General features: G+C 51.8%; 1 protein-coding gene across 2 annotated transcripts in view; it reads right to left on the bottom strand.

Annotated features, from left to right (window-relative positions):
- GCK (glucokinase) overlaps positions 1–18,670 on the bottom strand; it is a 48,492-nt gene that overhangs the window by 6,801 nt on the left and 23,021 nt on the right. Inside the window, exons 1-4 of one of the 2 annotated variants that reach the window (XM_003134883.3) lie at positions 8,085–8,474; positions 3,599–3,761; positions 2,629–2,783; positions 1,469–1,588 (exon numbers count right to left, since the gene is read on the bottom strand). In XM_003134883.3, coding sequence (XP_003134931.2) covers positions 1,469–1,588; positions 2,629–2,783; positions 3,599–3,761; positions 8,085–8,402 — 756 coding nt within the window. In that variant the 5' untranslated portion in view covers positions 8,403–8,474. Of the gene's footprint in view, positions 1–1,468; positions 1,589–2,628; positions 2,784–3,598; positions 3,762–8,084; positions 8,475–18,670 lie in introns of those variants that run through there. The other variant, XM_013985832.3, reaches the window with a different exon arrangement.

Genomic DNA, 18,670 nt, shown 5'->3' with positions numbered 1-18,670 from the left:
GTGTATAATTGTGCGTCTGCGTGTATGTACAATACACATGTATATATGTAATCAGTGTCTGTAGCGATGTATAACTGACCTATGAATGTGTATATATGTATGTATATATGATTGACAGTGCATATATGCTTGTATGTATAAATATGCATGTACAATTTACACGTGTACATGTGTATACACTTAATACATATAATTTGCATGTGTATATATGTGTGATGATTTTTCTTTAAATTTTATGGCTGCACCCATGGCATATGGAAGTTCCTGGGCCAGGGGCTGAATCCCAGCCACAGCTGCGACCTACACCCACAGCTGCAGCAATGCCAGATCCTTTAACCCACTGCACAGGGCTGAGGATTGAACCCAAACCTCTGAATTGACCAGAGTTGCTGCAGTCATATTTTTTTTTTTTTTTTTTTTTTTTTTGTCTTTTTGCCTTTTTGCCTTTTCTAGGGCTGCTCCTGCGGCACATGAAGGTTCCCAGGGTAGGGGTAGAATCGGAGCTGTAGCTGCCAGCCTACACCACAGCCACAGCAACACCAGATCCGAGCCGCGTCTGCGACCTACACCAGAGCTCACGGGCAACGCCGGATCCTTCACCCAGTGAGCAAGGCCAGGGATCGAACCTGCAACCTCATGGTTCCCAGTCAGATTCATTAACCATTGAGCCACGACGGGAACTACTGCAGTCAGATTCTTAACCCACTGTGCCACAGTGGGTACTTCTATGTGTGCATAACTACCATATGTGTAGATATATACAAATATATAATCAACCTATGTATGTATAATTTATGTATGGATAAAAATATGCATGAACAATTTATGTGTTTATGTGTGCATACAATTGACAAGAGTGTATACATATGTACAGTTTACATGTGTGTACATGCATGCATATATAACAAGTGTATAATTTATGTGTATATACATGTACTTTTCATGTGTAGGCATGTCTGCATGTATACTCTGTGTGTGCATATATACGTGCAATTCATATGTACAAGTGCCCATGTGTAGGTGTGTGTAACCGGCAGGCTAACTTGCCAGCTGGGAGGCAGGATGAAGCCTCAGCCCCTGCACACGCCCGCCTCCATCGCGGGCGGTACAGCTAAGTCATGACCTGGGAGTGCTGGAGTCGGGCTGCCTGGGTTTGATCCCCAGCACTGCCCACCGTGAGCAAGTCGCTGCAGCTCCGTTTTCTAATCCATAATGGGGGTGACAACACGCATACCTCATAGGGTTGTGGGGAGGCTCAAGCCAAAGAAGGATCCACTAATATTACAGTTATTTTCCAGAGACTCTCAGAAGGTAAGTGATGGAGCCACACTTTGAATCCGAGGCGCTCCCCCAACATGAGGGGCCGCATGTGAAGGCAGCACAGGGCAGAGTTCACGGGCATCTTTCTCTGGGCGCCTGTCCGTCCAGCCCTTCCCCTCCTCCCCGCCCACCCCACCCCCGGCCCCACCTTGTCGATGTCTTCGTGCCTCACGGGAAAGGAGAAGGTGAAGCCCAAGGGCAGCTTTTTGTGCTTCATCTGATGCTTGTCCAGGAAGTCGGAGATGCACTCGGAGATGTAGTCAAAGAGCTGGAAGATGCGGGCCGAAGGGGCCGTCAGCTGTGGCGGGCGAGCCGTGTGCCCTTGCTGAGCCACAGGCCTCAGGAAAGCATGGCCTCCGGCCTGCCCTCTGTCCCCCAGGAGCACCACTGGCTTCTCGGGGCTCGGGCCCTGACCTCCCCAGATGCCAGAGTCCTGCTGATGGCAGCCCTGGGGACAGGGCCACACCAGGACTTCCCAGCCCAGCTGTGCCCTGTCAGCCTGGCCTTCCCAGCTGGACCCAGGGACATCCAGCTTGAGGCTTTGGACAGAGATGCTTCCTTGGCTATGGCGATGATTTCTGATTCCAGCTCCCAGAGTCCTCTTTGCTGCCTCCTAGGGTCCTGGCTGCCCCATCCCTGGCTCTTGGGAGAACCAGTGGCCATCCCGCTCATGCAGGCCTGTCCCCAGAACTGGGCATTACTGAGTACTCTGCTGATTGACTAAGCTCCCTGATGGGTGCCAGGGCCCGGAGAGGCCCCCACACCATCCCTGCTGCCTTGATTCCTACCCGGTTCCTCAGTAGGCGCGGGTGTGGCGAGGACCAGGCTGCCACAGGCCTCCTAGCTTGAAACCCTGCCCCTCTGGCTCCAGCTCCCCGGCCCCCACTCCCCACAGGGCTCATTCTACTCCTGTGCTCCTTCTTGAGCCCTCCCAGGGTCAGGGTGGTCTCGCTGCCTGGGCAGATGCTACAATTGCAGTCATGCCCCTGGCGTCCATGCTGAGGTGGGGAGGGGTGCCACCGGGGGAGGCGGTCAGCTGTGTCCCTGTTGGACCAGCGTGTTCTCTCAGCTGCCTTGCCACGTTTCTGATTCTTCTGGGAAACTGGGCAGGGCTGCGACCTGCTGGAGCCAGGCCGGGGGCCGGCCACCTAGGCCTCTCGGTTGCCTCTTCCTCCTGAAGCAGGGACCACCGCTCCCCCAGCCCCGATGCACCAGTGGGCCCTCCCTCCAGGACTAGCAAGCTCTGAGATCCTGGGCGGTGCGGCCTCCCGGCTCCCAGCCTCCCAGCCCCCAGCCCGAGCTGCTCACCATCTCAGCAGTGCCGGTCATGGCGTCCTCGGGGATGGAGTACATCTGGTGCTTGGTCTTCACACTCCACTGCCCCTCCTCGCCTTCCCCCACCTTCACCAGCATCACCCTGAAGTTGGTGCCGCCCAGGTCCAGGGAGAGGAAGTCCCCAACCTCTGAAGTCACGGGGAGGGGGGGAGCACATCAGTCTCAGGGGTGTTGCCCAGCAGGACCCCAAGACTGGGAGACCAGCAGAGCTGGACATGGGGTGGGGGAAACCCCAGGGTAAACTGGGCAAAGGGTCAGAGGTGAACTGGAGAAGTCAGTGGGACTCACTTGCCTTGGACTGAAGTCACCCTGAGCCCAGGGCCCACTTGAAGACCTAGTGAAATGGCCCAGACTCAAGACTGGGCTGGGAGTCCCCCTAAGGACCATGAGAAACCAGTTTCTCATTGTGAAATTTGTGTGTGTGTGTGTCTTTCTAGGGCTGTACCCGCAGCATGTGGAGGTTCCCAGACTAGGGGTCGAATCGGAGCTATAGCCCCCGGTCTACGCCAGAGCCAAAGCCACTTGGGATCTGAGCCGTGTCTGCAACCTACACTACAGCTCAGGGTAACACCAGATCCTTAACCCACTGGGTGAGGCCAAGGATTGAACCCGTGTCCTCAAAGATGTCAGTTGGGTTCATTAACCACTGAACCATGACGGGAACTCCTCTCATTGTGAAATATTAAAAAAAACAAAAAAACCAAAAGACAAAAACCCAGTTTTCCTGAAGCCAGGATGAGTCTGAAAGCCCCAGGGCTGGGCCAGTGGAGCAGAGGCTGGGAACTGCCCAGGGTCTGGAGCCCAGCATACTGGGGACCGGACAGTCAGAGCCCTTAGGAAGGGCCTGAGGGCCTTCTCCCCACTGGGGCCTGAGGACAGCTGCCTCTGGGTGAGGAGCTGCTGGTTCCCACATGGGGCCCACCCCTGCCCTGGACCCCGGTACCTGAGCCTTCTGGGGTGGAGCGTACGTAGGTGGGCAGCATCTTCACACTGGCCTCTTCGTGGGTCTCCAGCCTCAGGCCTCGGTCCATCTCCTTCTGCATCCGCCTCATCACCTTTTTCAGGTCCTCCTCCTGCAGCTGGAACTCCGCCAGGATCTGCTCCGCCTGCACAGGGAGGGGGGTGGGGAGCAGTTGGGTGGGGGAAGGGCCGTGCAGCGCTGGGGAGGGGGGACTGAGGAGTGGGTATTTCCTCAAATGCACCGAGGGGTCTCCTTTTGCCCCCTGACCCTGGGTCCAGGATGACCCATCATTTCAAACTACCACAATTAAAACCAGTTGAATATCGAGGACAGCAGAGTGCCACACCAGCTTCTCAAAAAATGCAGCAGGTGGGAGGGTGAGGGGCAAAGGGCAGATGTGGCGCCTCCATTTATTCATTTATCTATCCTTCTTTCTATCTATCTATCTATCTATCATTTTAGGGCCACACCCGAGGCATATGGAGTTTCCCAGGCTAGGGATGGAATTGGAGCTATGGCAGCTGGCCGACACCCCAGCCACAGCAACTCGGGATCCGAGCCTCTTCTGAGACCTACACCACAGCTCATGGCAACGCCAGATCCTTAACCCACTGAATGAGGCCAGGGATCAAACTTGCATCGTCATGGCTACCAGTCAGATTCACTGCCACTGAACCGCAATGGAACTCCGACAATTCACTGGATATTTGGACCAAAAAGGAAAGGGAAGATACTTGGATAAAAGCCATAGACCCGCTCTTCTCAAAAACTCACTCTCTTGCCTGCAGTCTTCCATGCAAGCTTGGGGGTGGAAATGCCCTGAATTCGAATCAGGAGGCAACAGAGATATTTGCCCCTTCTTCCTCAGTTTTGGGAGTCCACATGTTGTTGGGGGTGGGGGGACCATCACATTAAAGGAAGGCAGCCCCTCCCCAGGCCCAGGAGACAGCCTGTGATTGGGCTAAGCCAAGCACTGCTATCCTATCCTCTTCTGCTAGTGATTTGGTTTAGAGTTGGGCATGTGGCCAGTTGGGCATCTGGCCAATCAGATGAAGGGAAGCCTGATTTTAGAAGAAGAAGGGCCTTCTGGGAAGGTCAATGCCCCTCTCACTTTGTGAACACAGCTCTGTAAGGGTGTGATGACTGGCACTGCAGCAGCCATCCTGAGCCATGAGGCTGAGGGGAAAAAGCTGTCAGCACATTATAGATGGTGGAGGAGAGAAACAGAGTGAGCCCACCCTTGATTGATGTGCTGAGCCAACCCTGGATCCACCCACTTCTAAATGTTGGTTTGGGGAGCAAACGCTGATCACTGAAGACCAGCTAGTTGGGTGTTTAGCTTCCTGCAGCCCAAAGCATTCCTAATGGATACAGATCCTTACTTAGAACGAACTCTTTTCTTCTTCTTCTTCTTCTTCTTCTTCTTAGGGCTGCACCTGTGGCTGCAGCATATGGAAGTTCCCGGGTTAAGGGTCGATTTAGAGCTGCAGCTGCAGCCACACAGGATCCAAGCCATGTCTGCAACCTACACAACAGCTCACAGCAATGCTAGATCCTTAACCCACTGAGCGAGGCCAGGGATCGAACCTGTGTCCTCACGAATGCTAGTCGGGTTCTTAACTGTCTGAGCCACCACGGGAACTCCAGGAACCAATTCTTTTATTGAGACCCCCACACTTAAAATTTAAACCCAGGGAAGGTCACAAAGGGATGAGGCTGACAAAGCCTATGACAAAACACCCAATCAAACACCAGTGTTTGCTAAGCCACTCTGCAGCCCTGGCATGGGGTGGAGGTGTAGCCCACCCCAAGGCTGGCCTTGCAAGGTGCAGCCCTGGAGAGGCCCTCATGCCCTGTGAAATGATCCAGGCTGCAGGCTGGCCTCAGAGGCCCACGACTTCAGCTCTGCCTGCCCCGTCTTTCTCTTTTTTTAAAAAATTTATTTATTTATTTATTTATTTTTAATTTTTCTTATTACTCAAATGAATTGATCACATCTTTATTGTATAATGATCATAACAATCTGATTTCACAGGATTTCCATCCCACAGCCCAAGCACATCCCCTCACCCCCCCCAACTGTCTCCTCCGGAGACCATAAGTTTTTCAAAGTCTGTGAGTCAGTATCTGTTCTGCAAAGAAGTTCTGTCTGTCCTTTTTTCAGACCATCTTTCTCTTTTAAAATGTCAGGAATAAATAGTAACATTAACTAATTTGCCGATTTCTTCCAACATGCCTGGTTGTTGAGATGCAGGCACATGCAGCCAGTGCACCATGGGAAACCAGGATCCAGAGCCTCATGCACAAGGGCTGCTGTCAGAAAAGGCTGCCTGAGGAGTTCCTGTTATGGCTCAGTGGGTTAGGAACCTGACTATTATCCATGAGGATGCGAGTTTGACCCCTGGCCTTGCTCAGTAGGTTAAGGATCCAGTGTTGCCATGAGCTGTGGTGTAGGTTGCAGATGTGGCTCGGATCCTGCATGGCTGTGGCTGTGGTGAAGGCCGGCAGCTGCAGCTCCGATTTAACCCCTAACCTGGGAACTTGCATATGCTGAGAGCCCCAGGGCCTAAAAAGAAAAAAAAAAAAAAAAAAAAGAGGCTGCCTGGCATTGCTCTCAAAACAGAACTGTGGACCTCGTGGGCTCTGAACAAAAGTGATGCTCATCCTGCAAAGCCCCAGCCCTCAGGCCCTGCTGGGGTCGTCTGCTCTCCTTCTGTCACTGCAGCCCACCCCGAGGCTGTGAGCCTGGACTCATGAGGGGCCATGTTCCCATGGCTTCACCCCAGGCCCCTGTGGCACAGGTTGAGAAGGGTGCTGGAAAGTTCCATGGCCACAGCCCAACACTCCAGGTGGCCACGAGTTGGCACAGGCTTCCAGCAGATCTCCCCTCTGGCTGGGTGAAGCGTCCTCCAAGGTGGTACAAGCCCCTCCCTCAGGTGTGTTGGTGGGGCCTGCAGATGCTGCACACATGGAGCCTGCAACTTTAAGAGGAAGGGGCTCCAACGTGCGGGCATGTACCCAGGTGGGTGTGGGTGGGGCTGAAGTCAAAGGGCCAGGGAATGGGGCCTCTGCAAACGCTGGAGGCCCCAAGGGCTCCAAAGCCCATCCCTGGGCCCTAGGGGGCAGGGTGAGCCCTGTCGTGAGCCACCCTGCAGCTGGGTGGCTATGTACACACAGTGGGTGACCCTGGGCCTGTTGGCACATACTCCTGGGGAAGAGGATCCCCAACCTGCCAACGCCAGGCCTGCCTGGAGGATCCCAGGACAACCAGGATAGGAGAGCCCCTGAGAGCCCCGGGGCCATCCTGTTCTCCTCCTGCCAAGTCCCAGGCCAGGGCACCAGAAGCCGGGGTCCCAGGGGGCCATGGCACTGTCAGATGGCAGTGGCCCTGGCTGGAGTGTGGAAGAATTGCTCGGGCAGGAGGCCCTCCCATGTTTGGGCATGGCTGTGAGCTTGACAGTGTGTTCCTGAGACCTCCTGGCCAGCAGGCAGGGGCTGTGGGGCAGGGGGCAGGGGACAAGCTCCGTCTGTGCAGCATGCCCCAGGCTGCTCGAGGAGAACTTTAAGCCAGCTGAGGCTTTTGCAGCCTCGCAGGGCTGGACTCTGGGAGGGGCTTGGTAGCCCGGCGGATGGGGAGGGGTGGTGGGCTAGGAGCCGGAACCTGGGTTCAAAGCCAGAACTGAGCCTCTGGCTCTGTGGCCCGGGAGGGCGTGCCTCTGTGCTCAGTTTCCTTGCCTGTAGGGAGTGGCGATAATAAAAATGCCTGTATCCCCAGGGGATTAGGCTTAAAGGAGAACCGGGGATGTTCCCAGGGCCTCTGTGAGGCAGGGGTGGGAAGCACCTCCAGGCCTTCCCCTCCGTCTCCTCATCTGTAGAATGGAGCCTGCCTTCTCTCCTGAGCCCAAAGCGTGAGTGTGGCAGAAAGGAGACAGCTGTCTGCGTGGAGCCCCACAGACCCAGTCCCTGTCATCCTCGCCCCCCCAGCTCGGCCCCTCCCGCTTTTCTTCCAATCTGTACAGCCCGTGGCCTTGACCGCCCCGTGGCCTTCAGGACCATGGCATAGGGATGGCTGAGCGCTGGGAAGAGAGCTTCCACGCACGGAGAAGGGGTGGGTGGCCGTGCGGAAATCGGCTGGGTCTCGGCATGTCGGCCCGGTAGCCACGGGGAGACAGGTGCCAAGTGGTGGTTGGCTATGTGCAGGAGGCTGGAGCTCAGGGGACAGCCTGGCACTGGCAGCCCCAAGAGCATGTCCCCTCGAAGATGCTGTCCCTGAAGACCCTCCCTGAAGAGGTTGGACAGTGGGTGTCAGCAGGGGCCAACTGCCTCATAGCCAGGGTGCCTCCTTCCGGAGGGCCCAGCGCCACCCCAACCTCCACTCCACCAAACCAGTCATGCTGCTGGCGCAGGAAGAACCTGCCTCGGCCCCGGCCCTGGGGACGACTAGCCCTGGCCTTGGGGTGACCCTTACCAGATTCAAGGCTGTCCAGGCCCAGTTCCTTGTGGCCTCCGTTGCCATCTCTCTGAGGGGCCAAGAGGTTGGTTCTGGGGAGGTGGAGACACTCCTGTCTGCAGAGGCGCAGGGCTGGGCTGCAGCCCGGGAGTCTGAGGCCCACCTGTGCAGGTGCGGGCCACCTACCCAGAGAGTCACCCACGCGGGCTGCCCAGGGCTTTGGCACTGAGAGCATTCAGCAGGCGGCTGTTGAAATACTCTGCCCACTGGCACAGGGTCAGGCAGAGCCGGAAGGGCAGGAGGCCGGCATGGGGTAGGGGTGGTGACAGACAACATGGAGACAGGGCTGTGGGGTGGCGACCTCAGCCCATTAGGATGGGGATTTGCTGCCCAGAGGTTCTGGGAGGGGTCAGAACCAGTCTATATACTTCCAGCCCTTGGACAGGCCAGGGTTGGCCGTCGCCATGCTGCCCAGGCCAGGAAAGCACCCCAAAGGGCCTGGCAGGGGACTGCTGAGGAGCTGGCCCCGTGCAGGATGAAGATTCTAGGCTTGGCCTTGGGGGATCCCTGGCTGATTTTCACCCAGAGAGCCTGTGCTGTACTTGGGCCCAGGAGAGGCAGGCTGGTGGCAGGGGCCCTGAGCAAGGTAGATCCCTCAGGAAGCAGGGGTGCAGAGGCTGAGATGCGCGAGACTCCCAGGACTCTCCCCTTCTCTCTTAGGAGAGAAGCCTCCACATTTGGCCAGTCAGGCTGCCAGGTTGGTTGGGAGGGCTTGGGGATGCGTAGAACTCATTTGGGTCAATGAGGGCCAGGCCCAGGCCAGGGGCAGAGGCGGGGGCGGGGCAGGGGGTGGGGGAGGAGGGGTGGGGAGGAGGGGGAGTCGGGCTGGTGGGGGAGGAGGTGGGAAGCAGGCAGAGGCGGGGCACCATCTGGACGGCTTCCCCCACCCCACCCCCACCCCAGGGCTGCCCCCTAAATAAAAAATGCTTGTTTTCATCAGAGGTCTTCAACTGTAAATTGTCAAAACCTGCCTCAAAAGCTGGGGAAGGTCATTCTTGGGTTTGGAGCCTGCAAAGTCCAGGCCGGAGCTCATTTCAAGAACCATTCCCTTCCCCCTCCCAGCTCCCCGCCTGGGAGTGAACTTGTCCTGTCCGGAGAGGCCAGCATCTGCCAAGCCCTGCTAAAATTAGCAGGAGCTCGCAAGAGGGCCGGGGCGGGGAACGGCCGCTTGACAGAATGCCAGGCTCTCCCGCCAGTGGCCGGTGCGGTCATCCCTGAGGAAGCCCTTGACACGATTGATCCCTTTCCCAAAATAGAGCAAAAAGGGCTCCACCGGACCTGCATGTGACAGGTCACCGTCCCACCAGCCCCTGGCTCTGAGCCACTGTTTGCATGGGGGTGGGAGGTGCGGAGGGCTGGCACTTGGGTTTGGAGCGGGGTACCTTCTGGACCAGCCGGGCCAAGATGCAACTGTCCTCCTCCAGGTCTAGGCACATAGCACCTGGCAAGAGGATCAGAATCTTGCAGCTCTGTCCTCTGGGAAGTGGGAGTGGACAAGGGCTGGGGTGGAGATCCGAAGGGCCCCTTTCTGGTCTGCTGGATTTCCTGTGCCTTCTTTAGCTTGCACGTTGACCAGCAAGCATCCTTCCCCAGAGCCCTTCCGTGGGGCCACCTCCTTGCCTTCCCCAGCACCTGCGAGGGCAGGAAGAAGTCCAACACCCCCACTTCTGGAATCAATCCTCCAGAGCCAGCATGCCTCATGCTAGTTCTCCTCTGCTCACCTCACAGGAGGTGTGCCCTGTCTCACCGCCTCCTCTCTGGGGGAGGGAGTGACACTAGAGGGTCAGCACTGGGCTGGAGGCGAGGAGCCCTATATCCCCAGGGAAGAGGGCAGGAAAGGGAGGGCCTCAGAGACAATGGCTTCCGAGGGATGGCCGGGACTTTCTCGGAGTCTTCAAGGTCTCCAGGACAATATCCCGAGGACGGATGAATGCAGCTTCTGCTTAGCCTTTCTCAAAACAGAGCTGTCCTGCAATGGGCTAGGATGTCTCTGCAGATGGTGAGCTCCCCATTGAATGTGGAGAGAGGCGTGGGGCATTTGAAGCAGGATCAGAGGGACCTTGCTCTGTGTCCAGTTGGTATCTTCATCCCTTGGTTGCTCAAGGAGCTGACTGACAGGCATGATTTAATTTTCTTTTCAATTTATCCCTAGGAAGTAATCTGACAAGTTCGGTGATGAATGTTCTAGGTTACTCTTTCCAAGATCAAAAAGTAGGACATAATCCACATGTGTCACTTTAGGAAACTGGTTAAGTAAATTATGGTACATGTATAGTCCGTCGTTTAAAATGATAAGATTGATCTGCTTCCACTGGCATGGAAAGATGTTCATGACACTGTTGAATGAAAACGTGGTGACTGTACCCTAAGAGGGCCTCCAGTGAGCCCCACGCCTGGCCTTCATTCACCCCGTGCAGGCCCCTCGCATGCCGACCAGGCCTAGCCTGTGTGACGGACAGGCTATTGCAGAAGAGACGGAGTGGGACTTTGAGGGAGGCCATCCAAGGCGTGGACGTTTCCACTTTCCTTCCTATTGGATTCTTCATCTGGGGGGAAGCCAGCGCCAGGCCATGAGGACCCTCAGGTTCTAAGCGGGGGGGAGTCCACTGAGAAAAACTGAGGCCTCCTGCTAATGGGCAGCTCCCACGTGCCAGGCAGGTGAGCAGGCCTCTTTGCGAGCAGATCCAGCGGCCCCAGTCGAGCCTTCAGATAATGCAGCTCCAGCCAACATCTTGACTACAACCTCAGGAGAGACACCGAGCCAGCACTGCCCCCCACCCCCAGCCCAGCCACGGCCGGGTCCCTGACCCACAGAAATAACGGGAGATGATAAAGGTTTGTTGTTTCAAGCCACAAAATCTTGATGTAATGTTTTTATGTAGCAATGGATGATAAATACTGAGGAAAAATAGTTATAAAATATAGCACAATCAATTTTTGTCTGCATATATATATTATACATAATAAACACATGGGGGAAATAGAGCAAAATGGCAATAGCAGTTATCTTGGTGACAATATGAGTGACTTCATTTTCCTTCTTGTTTACCTGTAAGTCCTACATTTTTCTGCAATGTGCATTAATGAAGTAGCACTTTATTTAATTAATTAATTAATTTATTTAGTCTTTGGTCTTTTTAGGGCAGCACCTGCGGCATATGGAGGTTCCCAGGCTAGGGGTCGAATCAGAGCTGTTGCTGCTGGCTTATGCCACAGCCACAGCAACGTGGGATCCGAGCCACATCTGCAAACTACACCACAGCTCACGGCAACATGGGATCCTTAACCCACTGAGCGAGGCCAGGGATCGAACCCGCATCGTCATGGTTCCTAGTTGGATTTGTTTCCACTGAGCCATGATGGGAACTCCATAAAGCAGTATTTTAAAAAGAAGTTAAAAAAACAAAACAGTTGGGCCTTACCTGCTAATTTTGCACTGAGGCTCTAAGGCCCAGACTCTGGAAAATGGAGGCTCATAGTTAAATGGGTCAAATTTCCAGTCCCCATATCACAGTGGGAAAGAAAGTGGGGCTGGGAACCAGAGCCGCCAGCATGCCAGCCCCTCTCCTGTGGCCTAACCAGCTGGGCAACCGTGTGGGCACTCCCTGAGCTGATGCAATGGGGCCAGGAGGTCAGCACAGTGTTGCAAGTGTTTGCTTAGAGCAAAGGCAGACGGGGATTGGCGGTGCCCTTGTGGAAGGGCAGGCCAGGGGCCTGGGGTAACAGGGCATCAGGGACAGAAGCAAGGGGGAGAGGGGCCGAGAGACAGCAGAGTGGGCTGGGGTCACGATGACCACAGCTGGTGGGGGCCCAGGGGCGTCACATGCCAGCTGCTATACTACGAGCTGCATGTGGATCACAACTGGCCTGCAAGCTTGAGGTAGTCATTTTAAATGTGGGGAAACTAAAGCCTGTGGGAGTAAGATCCCAGGGCCGTAAGCAACTTAGCCAGGACTCACCCCTAGGTCAGCCTGCCTCCAGGTGTGCTGACAGTTTAGTCTTCCTGACTAGATGGGGAGGTTCCTTCAGGGCCGAGCACATGCTGGGGGTCAGGAAATAGCCTCTAGAGCGGCTTCTGGGCTGGAGATTTTCAGAGACCTCAGCTTCGGCTGGTGGGGGTGGGAGCAGCAGGAGCTGCCACCCTTTGCATTGCCTGGCATTTGCCTCTGAGAGCAGGGGTGGGCTGGAGGCCTGGGGTCAGGTGTCAGAGGTGACGCCTAAAGGCTGGGGTCATGGGAGGGAGAGAGGCAGAGTGTGGGTGAGGAGCAGTGTGACTGGGGAGAGGAAGGCAGGCTTGGGGATCTTCCAGGGAGGCAGGATAACGTTGTAGTCACACAGGAGCATGAGGTCACCTGCCTGAGTGTGAAGTCTCTTCCATTCACTGGCTGTAGGACTTGGATAAGTCCCTAAATGGTATAGGCCTCAACTTCCTCATCAGTAAAGTGGAGGTAACACCTTACCTACCTCACAGGGCCATTGAGGGGCTTTGAAGGGAAAATGCAGGTAAGACTCTTGGCAATACAAGTTGTTCAATAATATGTAGCTATTTTCACTACCAAAGGATCCTTAGCCTCTGGGTCAGAGTTCAGAACACAGGCTGTCCAAAGTCCTAGATCTATGGCAGATCTAAAGCCAAACTCCCACCCTCATGCCTGCTGATAATTTCAGAGTTTTCTAAGAAGCAGACAGGTGGCACAGCCTCTTTGATGCCACGCCCTCTGTAAATCAATGAAGCTTATTGTCTGAAAAGAGGATGACATCACAGAAAATGGTGGAGTAGGAAGCTCCAGGGGTGAGTCCCTCCACAAAAACAACCAATACCCCAGGAAAAAAAATCAAAATAAGCCTGATTGGACACCTGTAGCAACCAGAGGAGTACCTGATGAAGGGAGAGGCCACTGATGGCTTGTAAGTGAGCACTGGGCACAAATTATAGAAAGAAGTCAAATAGAAACTTTGGAGCTGAAAAGCACAATAGCTAAAATGGGAAGAAAAAAAAAACTGCTGGAGGGCTTCAACCATAGATTTGAACAGGCAGAAGAAAGAATCAATGAAGGTGAAGATAGGGAGTTGAACCTACTCAATCTGCCTAGCAGAAAGGAAAAAGAACCAAATAAAATGAACAGAACTTGAGAGACTTGGGACACCATAAAACACACAACATAAGTCTTGTGGGAGTTCCAAAAGGAGAAGAGAGATGGAAAGAGGCAGAAAAAGGTATTTGAACAAATAATGGCTTAACTTCCCAAATACGATGAAATACATGAATATACACATTCAAGAAGCTCAAACCATAAAATTCTTAGAAGAAAACCTAGGGGCAAATCTTCATTATCTTGAATTTGGCAATAATTGTTCTTACATATGACACCAAAGGCACATGCAACAAAAGAAAAACTGGAGAAATTAGACTTCATCAAAATTAAAAACTTTGTGCATAAAAGAACACTATCGAAAGACTGAAAAGACAAATCAGAGAATGGGAGAAAATATTTGCAAATCACTTATTTGATAAGGGTTTAATATCCAGGGTTTAATATAAAGCTCTCCTACAGTTCAACAACAAAAAGACAAACAACCTGATTTAAAATGGGCAAAGGATTTGAATAGATATTTCTCCAAAGAAGATATATAAATGGACAATAAGCAAATGAAAAGATATTCAGTATCATTCATCATTCAGGAAATGCAAATCAAAATCATAATGAGATACCGCTTGCTTGGCTACTGGCCTGGTTATATCAAAAAAAAAAAAAAAAAAAAAACCCAGAAATAATAATTGTTGGTGAAGATGCGGAGAAACTGAAACCCATACACATTGCTGGTGGGGATGTAAAATGATTCCACTGCTCTGTAAAACTGACTTGGATTTCAGCAAAAAGTTAAACACAAAGTCACCATATTGCCCAGCAAATGAATTCCTAAGTATATGCCCCAAAGAACTGAAAACAGGGCATATGCTAATCTTCATAGTAGCATTATTCACAACAGCCAAAAGGCAGAAACAATCTAGCTCTCAATTAACAAATGAATAGATTTTTTAAAAAGCAGTATTACATACAATGGAATATTATTCAGCCATGAAAAAGAATGAAGTTCTAGCACACTACGACATGTGTGGACAGACCTTATGCTAAGTGAAGCCAGACACAAAAGGATAAATATTGTATGACCCTGCTTAGGTGAAATATCAAAATAAACAAATTCATAGAGACAGAAAGTAGAATAATGGCTACTATAGGAATGGTGGGAAGATATGGGGGAGGGGGTTGAATTTTATAACTGGGATGATGAAAAGGTTTTGGAAAAAGCAATGACGGTTGCACGATATCCTGAATGTGATTAATGCCACTAAATTGTACATTTAAATAGTGGTTTAGGGAATTCCCACTGTGACTCAGCACAATAAGAACCTGACTGGTATCCATGAGGATGTGGGTTTGATCCCTCACCTTGTTCAGTGGGTTGAAGATCTGGCATTGCCGTGAGCTGTGGTAAAGGTCACAGACACGGCTTGGATCTGGGGTTGCTGTGGCTGTGGTGTAGGCCAGTAGCTGTAGCTCTGATTCAACCCCTAGCCTGGAAATTTATATATGCCACAGGTGCGGCCCTAAAAAAGCCAAAAAAAAAAAAAAGTGGTTTAGAAAATTCTCTTGTAGCACAGCAGGTTAAGGGTCTGGCATTGTCACTGCAGTGGCTGGGGTCACTGCTGTGGCAAGGGGTTCAATCCCTGCCCCAGGAACTTCTATGTGCTGTGGGTACAGCCAAAATAAAAGTGATTTAAGCGGTTAATTTTGTGTTTTACCTATTTTACCACAATAAAAAAAGAGCAAAGGACTAACAAGCTGATTTATTTTTATGGTAACAGCAAGTTTTTTTACTTTCCCAAATGGGATCACCACTCAATCGCACCTGCACATTCATTCATTCTCCCAACAATATTTACCAGCAGGTGCCTCGAGCAGTTCTAGACCCTCTGTGGATGTGATATGGCCTATGGACAGGGTTGGGGAAGCCAATTACTTCTGCGTTCAGCACAAACAGGAGATAAGCCTGAAGAAGGTTTTGAGAAGACCTGCTCAATCATCTCAGTAAACAAAGGGACTCAGCCCCGAGGCAAAGATTAACTTTTTCCTGTGACCCACTGCTTCAGACGCCACTAGGAGGAGGACAGGGACTAAGAAGAAAGAAAGCTGATATAAAAACCATGTCCAGGAGAGAACTTTTATTGTCGTTACTGTCACTATCTGTCTGTGAGCAAAGAGGTGAGATGCTTACAAAGTTTTTGAGGAAAGATATTGCTAAAACCCCCATGAGCTTGGCCTGAAAATCCTTTGATTGTTCAAGCCACAAAAATAACCTTTAGGCCCCCAAACTTTATCAGAAAGAAGTAGGCTTTGAAAGGGTATTACACTGTAGAGGATGGTGGGCCAAGAAGAATCTCCCAAAGGGCGGGGCTGGGGGCTGCAGAGTCTCTGCGGGGGCAGGATTTCCCCACCAGGGCCAGGTGTCCCCAGCCCCTGCCTGGTGAGATCTCGTCATCACCATGAACACGACTCTGCTTTCCCTTCCTCCCCTTTCCCATCGGGTTTGATCACGGATGCCCTGCCCACGCTCCTCTGGTCCAGCAGCGAGGAAGGATGGACGGTGCCTCACCTTTCGTTCCCAGACCACGGGACCACGGTCAACAAGACTTGCACCTGGTGGCGATGCCTGCGCCTCCCTCGGATTCAGGACTGCATGAGACCTTGGCTCATCACCGTGGGGAGGGAAGGACACGCATTCTACGTGCAAGAAGAAAGGTTTGCATGGACGGTGGCAGAGATCACCAGCTGTGGGCCAAAATCCATGTCCTCTCTGCCCACTGCGATTACACGCCCGGTGCGTGGCTGGCCAGGCGTTCCACGTTCTCACCTCCCTTTCTGTGAGACACATTGTGGAACGTGAGCAGGAATGACGCCTACCGCTTCCAGGTCCAGGCTTTTAAGCAGAGAGTGGATATCCTAAGTTGGTTCTCACCTTTCTGTGGGCATCAGCACACGCAGGAGGAGGAGGCTTTAGCATGCCGCAGAGCCATGAAATGTTAAGACACCTGGACTCCTAGGTGACCACATAAAGGAGAAGCTCTCAGCCAGATTATGCCTGCGCTGTCATGTGAGTGATAAATGCAATTCCGCTCTGTAGGCTTATTTCGTTTTGGTGTCAGCTACAGCAATTAAGCCTCCCTAATTAATACCCAGAGTAAGAGCATCAATGATGATGGGTGATTGAATTCCTCGTTTATTTAACATTTATTGAGCACCCAATTTGTGCTCAGTCTAAGGTTATAAAAATGACTCCTTTTTAGTTCTCAAGGAGCTTACAATCTAGCAGAAGAGTCAAGCAAATAATAACACAAACTGATCCTGACAGCTGCCGAGTCTTTGGGCAGCATGGAGGAGACTACGGGGGGTTTTCTGGAGAACCCCTCCTGCAGTCCTGGATGCTTAAGTGGGAAGTGGCCAGCGGAGATGGACATTCCAGACAGAGGGGCCAGCCGGACAAAGTCAGAGGCATTTGGAGAAACACAGATATTCAGAGTGGCTTCAGCTAACCTGCATAGAAAGCACACCCAGGAAATGAGGCCGTTGTAAATGGTGTTTGGGCTAAAGAGGAAATCTCAGTTGGGTTACAGACCCAACAGCTTTACAAATGAATAACCATGAGTGTACCAAATAGAAAAGGTATGGATAATAGCCAAAGCTATACTCAAAGGAACATTTATATTCTTAAGTGCACTTATGAAAAAATAAGTGGAAAATCAATGAGCAAAAGCATTCCTCTCGAGGTGTTAAAAAAAAAAGAAAACCAATAAACAGAAAAGAAAGTAAACCTAAGAATAAAGGAATTGATATGATAAAAGCAGAAGCAAACTGTACAGAAAACATGCAAACAAAAACAACAGTAGGTGTTCCCATCACGGTGCCGCAGAAACAAATCCAACCAGGAACCACAAGGTTGTGGGTTTGATCCCTGGTCTCTCCCAGTGGGTTGGGGATCTGGCGTTGCTGTGAGCTGTGGTGTAGGTCACAGATGGGGCTCGGATCCCATGTTGCTGTGGCTGTGGTGTAGGCCAGCGGCCATAGCTCCGATTCGACCCCAGTCTGGGAACCTCCACATGCCGCAGGTTCGGCCCTAAAAAGACAAAAGACAAAACAACAACAACAATAACAGTAAACTTGATTAAGAACTCCCAAACCTAGTTCTTTAAGAAGACCAATATCGTAGAAAACACTTGGTCATCTAATCAAAGATAAAAGAGAGCAGTTAATAACTTCAAGGATAAGAAAGGAACATAATCACAGATAAAGAGGAGCTTGAAATATCATCTGAAAGTTAGGTGTAAGACTTGCTTCAATAAATTTTTTAAATCTAGAGAAAATGAATGATTTTCCAAATGATATGAATTAACAAAATTAACTCAGGAAGATAAGAAAAACTTGACTGGATGGATAAAAGTAGAAGAAAAGTTAATAGATGTTAAAAACCTTCCCCTAAGAAGAATACCAGGTTTTTCTAGTTTTTTTTTGGGGGGGGTTGTTTGTTTTTTAATTTTTACAGCTGTACCTGCAGCATATGGAGGTTCCCTGTCCAGGGACTGAATCCAAGTTGCAACTGTGACCTAAGCTGCAGCTGCGATAATGCTACATCCTTAACCTGCCGTGACGGGCCAGGATCAAACCCACAACTCCACAATAAGCTGCAGTTGGATTCTTTTTCTTTTTCTTTCTTTTTTTTGTCTTTTTTTAAGGGCCGCACCTGCAGCATATGAAGGTTCCCAGGCTAGGGGTCGAATCAGAGCTATAGGCGCTGGCCACAGCTATAGCCACCACAGCCACAGCAACGCCAGATCCGAGCCATGTCTGTGACCCACACCACAGCTCACAGCAATGCCGGATCCTTAACTTACTGGGTGAGGTCAGGGATTGAACCGGCATCCTCATGGATGCTAGTCAGATTTGTTTCCACTGAGCCACAGCGGGAACTCCACTGGGTTGAACCCAGTGTTTTGCTTGTTTATAAATATAGCTATGGAAATGTCCAGGGCGAGGTCTGGCCCATAGCAAGTTTTAGTAGATGCTTAATTAATGAGATAAGTAGATAAAACTTGATGGGCAGGCGTTGACTCTATGTGGGGAATCCAAAGTCCGGGCTGAGTGTTCAGCTGAGTCCTGCAGACAGTGGAAGGCTGGATGGTCTAGACAGCAGAGGGACAGGAGGCAAGGAGATAAAGTGGCAGTGGTGGGATGGATGGAGCTGGGAGAACGATAATAATAACGGCTGTGTAGGCTCTGGGCCAGGCATAGTCATCGAGCTACAGAAAGGTAAGCTGCTTGCCCCTGTCACCCCGGAGGTACGAGGTTCAAACTCAGGCATTTGGTCTTTGGTGGCTCAGTCACTGAGCTACCCTGCCTCAGGAGGAGCTGGAGGAAAGGGCACAAGCTGGGATATCACCACAGGAAGGCTGGGTGATGGGTGAAGGCTGTTGCCTGGGGGTCAGCAGT

Source organism: Sus scrofa, chromosome 18 (genome assembly GCF_054392235.1).
Source record: "Sus scrofa isolate SSC_HxYL_T2T_F1_AM1 chromosome 18, Sscrofa_HxYL_maternal_Yorkshire_Landrace_v2.0, whole genome shotgun sequence".
Lineage (NCBI taxonomy): Eukaryota > Metazoa > Chordata > Mammalia > Artiodactyla > Suidae > Sus > Sus scrofa.
The sequence above is the reverse complement of the archived record's forward strand: the minus strand, read 5'-3'. Positions and strand labels throughout refer to the sequence as shown.